The sequence below is a fragment of the Tursiops truncatus genome, chromosome 6 (genome assembly GCF_011762595.2).
Source record: "Tursiops truncatus isolate mTurTru1 chromosome 6, mTurTru1.mat.Y, whole genome shotgun sequence".
Lineage (NCBI taxonomy): Eukaryota > Metazoa > Chordata > Mammalia > Artiodactyla > Delphinidae > Tursiops > Tursiops truncatus.
The window spans coordinates 93,470,774-93,479,948 of record NC_047039.1 but is presented as its reverse complement, the minus strand read 5'-3'; the positions used below and the strand labels follow the sequence as shown (position 1 = coordinate 93,479,948).

The 9,175-nt window shown below is 39.4% G+C and overlaps 1 protein-coding gene across 1 annotated transcript; it reads left to right on the top strand.

Moving 5' to 3' along the window:
- The first annotated feature begins 767 nt into the window (after nt 1-767).
- On the top strand, nt 768-1,717 carry OR2K2 (olfactory receptor family 2 subfamily K member 2). The gene is given in 4 exon segments (XM_019946400.2): nt 768-1,094; nt 1,097-1,272; nt 1,274-1,671; nt 1,674-1,717. Coding segments are annotated over 4 exon segments (945 nt in total).
- The last annotated feature ends 7,458 nt before the right edge of the window (nt 1,718-9,175 follow it).

Below are 9,175 nucleotides of genomic sequence, written 5' to 3'. Positions count from 1 at the left end.
CATGACTTGTAAACTGGCTCTTACATAGAATCAGAATGGGTATCTACAATGCTTCAAACAATGTCATCATTTTTGAAACAAGTGTGTGGACCTCTAAGCTGTTAGCTGGAAAGGACAGAGTTCATTTAGACTCAGAACTTCATAGGTGTTAGTATAAAACTCATTTATTTGTTCCTTACAACATTCCTCCTCTTCTTCCACTGAAGATCATTACTGGTTTTTATTTTTACAAATGTGCTTTCTTTTCCTCATTTATTTGACTTTTTCTAATTAGTGCTCAATAGCTTATTCAATGTTATTTCATATTTTTTCATTACTCAGTACTTTCAAATCTTTACTGAAAACCTGCTGTGTGCCAAGCAAAGGATTACGAGCTGAGATTCAAATATTAAATTTGTTTATTCTTGTTTTCAAATTCACTCTTTTCTAAATTTTGTTTTGAAAGAAGGGCAAAGAAAACTGAAGAGACTTCTAATCTAGTGATTCTGCTTTTCAGACCCAGCATCAAACTGGCTGAGCTCTAGTTGGTTCGTCTGTAAGTCGCCGACCCACCGCTGAGGGACACAGGCCAAACCTGTTTCCCCTCCTCTTAGATTGATAGATACATTGTCCTGTGATTTCTTATGGTAAAACTGTGCTTATAATAGCGAGAATAAGTTCGAAAGTGTTTTCTTAACTCAGTGAACATTATACTTTATCCCTCTCTTTGTGTCCTCAGATGAAATGAATAGAATAATATTAGAATAACTACAGGTAAAAGGAAGCAAATGCAAGGTGAAAATCTCACCAGTTGGAGGTTTTTTTTCCTGGAAGGTTTTTCTAGATACCCAAAGTTAGAGATTGTTCTCTTCGTCTTCAGCCTTGTAATGTGTCTGATAACCCTCTTGGGCAACAGCACTCTTATTTTAATCACTGTCCTAGATTCATGCCTTCAAACTCCCATGTACTTGTTCCTTGGAAATCTCTCTTTCATGGATATTTGTTACACATCTGCTTCTGTTCCCACTTTGCTGGTGAACTTGCTGTCATCCCAGAAAACCATCATCTTTTCTGGGTGTGCTGTACAGATGTATCTGTCCCTTGCTCTGGGCTCCAGGAGCAATGCCTGCTCCTGGCTGTGATGGCGTATGACTATTACGTGGCCATTTGCAAGCCGCTGAGATACCCCATCATCATGAACAGGCAGGTCTGTGTGCAGATGGCCACTGTCTCCTGGGTGATGGGCTCTCTGATAGCCCTGCTGGAAACCAGCTTCGCCCTGCAGATACCCCTCTGGGAATTTCATCCATCACTTCAAGTGTGAAATTCTGGCAGTGCTGAAGCTAGCTTGTACAAGGTCATTGGTCATGGACACGATCATGCTGGTGGTCAGCGTGCTCCTTCTGCCTGTTCCAATGCTCTTAATTTGCATCTCTTATGTCGTCATCCTTTCCACTATTCTGAGAATCAGCTCAGCAGAGGGAAGAAACAAAGCTCTTTCTACCTGGGGTGCTCACTCAACTGTGGTATTCTTGTATTATGGGGCTTCACTCTCCATGTACCTAAAGCCTTCTTCGTCAGGCTCACAAGAAATAGATAAAATCATCTCGTTGCTTTATGGAGTTCTTACACCTACGCTGAACCCCATAACTTACAGTTTATGAAACAAGGAAGTCAAAGATGCTGTGAAAAAGTGCTGGGCCAAATATACTTGCAGCAAATACAGGAAAATCTCTGACTGGGGGCCTGCGGTTTCACCAGGGGTATGCTCCTGGCAGAACTCACCAGAGAGATTCAAGACAATACACTCACCCTTAGAACACTGACTTGAACTTGAGTTCTTTCATCTTACAGCTGTGAGATAGGTGTATACAGAGTGATTGTGTATGGGCGATAATAGGTTCCAATTTGCATTTAGTAGTAATTTCTGTCTTTTCTGTCTTATGCTTGTGAGAAGTTTGGGGCTATAGGGTCAACACACATTTGCTCCAGAAGGAAACTTGTATGAATTTAGAGTCAGTGAATGTTGGTGCAGAAGAAACTTGTCTATCATTTCTGCCTTAAATCCTTTCCAGAATGAGGTGAGAGCATAAAGAAACAAAGAAACAATAGACATTGGCCTTGGTTACTTAAGCGAGAAAACAGAATCAGTGAAACAGAATCAATGAAAAATTAAAAGACTTGCTCACAGGTCACAGCTGTAGGACCAGAACTGCAACCCTTATCCTTTGGACTTCTTTGCCAGAGCTTGTTCTACACACTGAGTGGCTCCCTAATTACCCTTCCTCATTCAAAACTCCTCATTAAAACTCTTGACTCCCTGAATAAGGCAGCAATGCCTACTTGATTTGCTCAGCTGTCAACCTTGCTTTTCTAAGCACCTAGATACTTGCACAAATTGTATGCATTTCTATGCTAGTATACCACCCATACACTAATTAGGTCTTTTTTTTATGTGTGTTTGTCTTTTTTTCTTCATTGGATGATTGACTTCACAAAGTCATGGGTTCCTGTTATTTTGTACCTTTTGTTTACAGCAGCCATCCGGTAAACTAATAAATTTATAGCTTTCAACCAATTTCTTTATTTGAAAAGTAAGTACCATTTGTGAAAATTATGAAGAAGAAACAGCGTGGGCAAGGAGGTCAATTGCTTTGTTAATATCCAACAATTACAGAGACTATATTTACATTTGTTGTTTTAAATCTTTTATTTGTATGAAAATATTGCTTCTTAAAAATGCAGATTCTGGGTCCCTACTCTCAGATGTTCTGATTCAGTAATAATCTAATAGTTTCAGATTATTCTGATAATCTGCACTTATAATAGATCCCCAAGAAACTCTGAAATAGGTTATAAGATGACCATACATTGGGAGACATTATTTCCAATGAAAACCTATCATTCCAACAGAAAAGTGGGAATAGCTCTAATTTATCCGTTTTTCCTTTTCCTTTTGTTTTTTCCCCCATTCTTTCTGCCTCCATGTGTCCCTTCTTATTGCTTACCTCCACTTCTACAGTAGGGAAAGGGAGAGGGTTTTGAGTGGAGGAAGGTTAACCTACTTGAAAAATTTCAAAATACGAAAGACCTAAAAACTTTTAGTATTGGACGTTGAGTTCTGGGTCGTTTAACTCTTAGACCATTCCCTTGGATCTGCGGCTTCCATTACATGTTCCTGGATGTGTAGCCCACACAGAGAGACCCTTGAAATAATCCCATGGCAAAATTCTGGTGGTGGAGCAAGGGGGCAAATTTAGTGCCAGATGTTGTTGCCAAGAGATGTTTGATGGTGGGGGATGGAAACAAGCCCTGAGTAGATGGTTTTAGGATGGTAGGGGAGAGCTGACCAGGAAGCTTTCATCCTAGAAGTAATTCTTTTTCTCTTAAATACCTCAGCCTTTTCAACCCAGCTACCACACTCATTTCCTGGCAATTTCGAAATCATTTTGAAGTGACATTTGATAGTAGGCTTTTATTAGAGTAGCAGAGCTGGATTTTATAGTAGAGTCGAATGAATTGTCTGCCTCCTAGACTTAGTTATAATATGTGTGGTTCCAAATATAAACAGGAAGAACCAGAGTTACAGAAGTAGCTGAAATCTTTACTGCAAAGAATGAGCTATGAGAATGTGAAGACACAGAGACTGAACACCCTTAGTAATTAGTATATCAGCTTTGACACAGGGAACTGAGCATATTGATGGGTCACTGAAGTAGGTTATAAATGATCCTGATGTCAGAAGAGGACCCAGGATGGAACCCTGGCAGATACCTCCCTAGTAGCTCTTGGCTAAGAGATTAGGAGTTACAGTAGTTACAGTGATATGTTACATAAAGTTACTGTGAAAAACAACAAGTGAACATAAATATAAATGTGTTTCATATATTACCGGCAATACTGAAGTTCATTATTGGCAAATGGTACATTCTGTCATTTGCGTTAGATTCCATCTCAACCAGTACTAATTACAGTCATTAGTTTTATAGATTGTCAGGTAAGGGATCCTTGTCAGGTATCATTAAAAAGAGGAATATATTTGACAGAGAAGGTAAAACCACCTCTGACAGAGTCAGTTCTTGAATGAATGATATGACCAGATTTATGCTTCAGAAAAATCAGATCCTGTCACTTCCCCGTTTAAATCCCTTAGTGGCTTCTTATTACCATAAGCTTGAAGTCCTTAAGATGACATGCATAGACTTTCATAATCTGATTACCCACCATTTACATCCTCTGCTCCGGGAACCCCAAATTCCTTTTAGTTCTATTAAAGTGTTGTGCTCTGTCTTGCTTCTTTTATTAAAAGCACTTAGCACAATTTGAAATTTGATAATAATTTGTGGGTGTACTTGTTCAATCTCTCTCTCACTCGTCTGTGGGTTCATTGAGGCAAGGACGGTATCAATTTCATTTTCCACTGTAGACCCAGAGCTTAGCGCAAGGTCTGGCGCAGGGAAGACATTCGGTGCATACTTTTTGTGAAGGACCAAGTGCTCAGTGAATATCTGTTGAATACAAATATGCATGTAATAAACTTTTGATGGCTTTTCAAGTAGGTACTCGACCATTCCTGCGGTGAGAGAGATGAGGATGTCAAAGGTGACTTCCAGGTGTCAAAGAAGGCTGATAGGGCTTCCCTGGTGGCGCAGTGGTTGAGAGTCCGCCTGCCGATGCAGGGGACACGGGTTCGTGCCCCGGTCCGGGAGGGTCCCACATGCTGCGGATAGGCTGCGCCCGTGGGCCATGGGCGCTGAGCCTGCGCGACCGGAGCCTGTTGCTCTGCAACGGGAGGGACCACTGCAGTGAGAGGCCCGCATACCGGAAAAAAAAAAAAAAAAAAAAAAGAAGGCTGATATATCATTAACTGCCACAGGGGATACTTGAAGAGGACCAAGTTTGGGGGTTAAAGGGTAAACCATGAGTTTTAATTTAGACATGTGGAATTTGTCATGATTTTGAGAAATGTAAGAGATATCAAGGAGTCAGTTGGATATGCTAGTGTGGAATTAACAAGAGAGATCAGCCTGGAGATATAAACTTGTGACATATTTGCATATATGTAATAATTTAAGTATTGAACATGGTTAACTTAATAGGGAGAGAGTATACAGTGAGAAAATTGCCTAAGTGAAACTAGAGGAACACTAATATTTAAAGCCCATCAAATAAGAAAAACCAACAAAGCGGCATTGAAAAGGAGCAACCTCTAAAGCAGGGAGAGGGCAGAAGCCAGAAGACAGATTCCAGTTTTGATCAAGATGAAATAAGCCCACTCTACCCTGCTTTTCCCACGGACTGCAATTAAAAACTGTAGACAGAATGCATGGACCAGTCATTTGAGGGCTCTGAAAAATAAATGGTAGCACACAGACCTGGGAAGGAAACTAGAACACAAGGTACCAACAAACTGATGGTGAATTTTTTTTTTTTTCTTTCTCTCCTCCACCCATCCAGCACCTCTTGGCCTAAACTCAAGGGCAGCCTGAAACCCAAACCTACACACTGGGTTCAGAGAGAAAGATAGAAGGAGCTCCAAGAGAAGCTCCCTTTTTGTGGTCTGATAAGGAGAAATGGGAGCAAAGGAAATTTCCTGATATAAAAAAAATTACCTCTGGGCCAAACTCCCAGGCAATCCTGTGGTGACAGTGGCAGCTCCAGCAGTGGTGTCTGGGCAGGCACCTAAAATCCTTAGGAAAGGGAACCTTCTTCCTGCCTGGAGGAACTGTGGTCCCACGAGCTTGGGAAGAGTTCCCACTGCTTTTTTTCTCTCTATCCTCTCACTCTTTCATACCTGAGGCAGGGACTTCCAGCCTCCAGAACTATGAGAAAATACATTTCTGTTATCTAAGCCACCCATTCTGTGGTACTCTATTATGGCAGCCTGAGCAGACTAATGCATGGCCCTTGCCTCCATCTCCAAGGCCAGCAAAGATGAGTCCAGTCTTCCTCAAACTGCATCACTCTGACCCTGCTTGTGTCATCGCCTCTCTTTCTCTGTCTCTTCCATTTCCTTCTTCCAGTTTTAAGGGCCTTTGTGATGACGTGGGACCAAGACAGATAATCTCTTTATTTTAAGGTTAGCTGATTACAACCTAATTCCATCTGCAACCTTTATCTTCTTTGCCATCTAATCTAACATATTCACTGATTCTGCATCCTGATTGGATGTGGACATCTTTGGGACCTTTATTTTTCCTGCTACATCTTGATTTCAAAAGGACTGTGCTGTGAAATGGGAGCACTTTTGGATTCTTGGACATTCATGCAGATCTTACTCCAATTCCTAAAGACCCAGAATGACACTGCAGTATATATGTCAGTGAGTCTGCCTATGAATCGCAGGTGATTGAGATTCACTTCAGAGTTCACACATGGAAACTCTGAAGACAGCCCCATGGTTATTTCCTCAGTTTGCATGTAATATTTGGAATAGATATTATCAACAAGTGGCACATTCCCACGTTGGCCCTATGAATTATGGAATAAGGAACATTGTAGTCGGAAAATCCAAGCTGAGGCCCCCGGAACTTCTCTTTGCTACAAAATTATAACATTAAAGACCATATTGCAGAACTTCCCTGGTGGCACAGTTGTTGGGAGTCCACCTGCCAATGCAGGGGACATGGGTTCAAGCCCTGGTCCAGGAAGCTCCCACATGCCGTGGAGCAACAAAGCCCGTGTGCCACAACTACTGAGCCTGTGCTCTAGAGCCCGCGAGCCACAACTACTGAGCCCACGTGCTGCAACTACTGAAGCCCGTGCGCCTAGAGCCCGTGCTCCACAACAAGAGAAGCCACTGCAATTAGAAGCCCACATGCCACAACAAAGAGTAGCCCCTGCTTGCCGCAACTGGAGAAAGCCAGCACACAGCAACGAAGACCCAATGCAGCCAAAATAAAAAAAGACCATATTGCATTCTTGGTGGAATCATAGAAATCAAAGGCTTGGCATAAGAAAGAACAAAATAATGCCATTTGCAGCAACATGGATGCATCTGGAGATTATCATGCTAAGTGAAGTAAGTCAGAAAGAGAAAAACAACTACCATATGATCTCACTTATATGTGGAATTGAAAATACGACACAAATGAACCTATTTATGAAACAGAAACAGAATCCCAGATATAGAGAATAAACTGGTGGTTGCCAAGGGGGAGAGGGGGGAGAGGGATGGATTGGGAGTTTGGGATTAGCAGATACAAACTGGTATATATAGAATGGCTAAACAACAAGGTTCTACTGTATAGCACAGGGAACTATATTCAATATCCTGTGATAAACCATAATGGAAAAGAATATGAAAAACAATGTGTATATATATATATATATATATATATATATATATATATATATATATATAAAACTGAGCCACTTTGCTGAACAGCAGAAATTAACACAACTATATTTCAATTAAAGAAAAAAGGAAATCAAAGTCTTAGAAGATTCAAGGAGTGGTGATTTCTATCACATCCTCAACTTTCCAAATTGGTAGGTGCAAGAAGACTGACAGGTTTGGGGGAATGAAAATGAATTAAAATATACTTATTTTTATGGTGGTTCTAATTGCAGCTACTTTTCTAGACCTTATTAGAGTGGTGGCTTCCTTCCTTCCTCCCTCCCTCCCTCTCTCAAAAATATGAAAACAAGAAACCATCTGTTTTCACTTGGCAGAGTTAGCAGTATGCCTTTACCTCCACCAGATTACTTCAGGCCTTTTCCTCAATTCTCTAGTTCTAGTTGACAAATAGATATTGGGATATTGGTCTGTAGTTTTCTTTTCAAGTGATTTAAAAAATACTAATACATTTTAATTTATTTATTCATTAATTTAATGAGTCAGTAGATATTTACTCAATACTGAATGAGTGTGAGGTGCTTTTTTGGGTGTCATGGAGGACGCAGACATAAGCAAAACATGTTTTTTTGTCCTTAGGAGTCCAAAATCTAACAGGAAAGACATGTGTGAAAAAATCTAAAAACCAAGGCAGAACAATCACTTCACATTATAAATAATGTTTTTATATTACCATACATCATGATGATAACAAACCTTTAGGTGATTTCTTTGTCTTGCTTTGGTTTAAGGGTAATGCTGGTCTCATAGAATGACTTAGGAAGTGTTTCTTCCTCTTCTATTTTTTGGAAAAGTCTGAGAGCATTGGTGTTAATTCTTCTTTAAATGTTTAGAAGAATTCACCAGTAAAGTTTCTGGTCCTGAGATTATCTTTGCTGTGAGAATTTTGATTATTGATTCAATATTTTTTACTAGTTATAGGTGGGTCCATATTTTCTATTTCTTCATGAGTCAGATTTGGTAGTTTGTGTGTTTCCAAATTGGAAAGGAAGAAATAAATAATCCTTGTTTGTAGATGACATGATCTTATGTATAGAAAATTCTATACAATTGAAAACAAACTCAGTGGTTGAAGATACAAGATCAACACACAAAAATCAGTGATATTTCTATACAATATCAGTTGACGATGCAAATAAGTTAAGAAAACAATTCCATTTGTAGTATCAAGAAGAGTAAAACACTTAGGAATAAATTTGATTTAAGAATTACAAGACTTGTACACTAAAAACTACAAAATTGTTGAAAGAAAACCTAAATAAATGGAAAAATATTTCATGTTCATGGATTGGAAGACTTAATACTGTTATTAATTTTTAATTAAATTAAAAATTTAATTGTGGTTAAAAAACTCATACATAAAATTTACCATCTTAACCATCTTCAAGCATACAGTACCATAGTGTTAAGTATATTCACATTGTTGTGCAGCACATCTCCAGGACTTTTTCATCTTGCAAAACTGAAACTCTATACACACTGAAAAACAACTCGCCATTTCTCCTCCTCGTAGCTCATGGCAACCATGATTCTACTTTCTGTTTCTATGAATTTGACTAGATGCCTCATATAAGTGGAATCAGACAGGATTTGTATTTTTGTGCTGGCTTATTTCACATAGTATAATGTCCTCAAGTTTCATCAATGTTGTAGCATGTGACAGAATTTCTTTTTTTAATGAGGTTGAAAAATATTTCATTGTATGTATATACCACATTTTCTTTATCCATTCATCTGTTGATTGACAGTTGGTGGCTTCCACCTCTTGGCTATTGTGAATAATGCTGCAGTGAACATGGGTGTGCAGATATCTCTCTGAGATCCTGCTTTCAGTTCTTT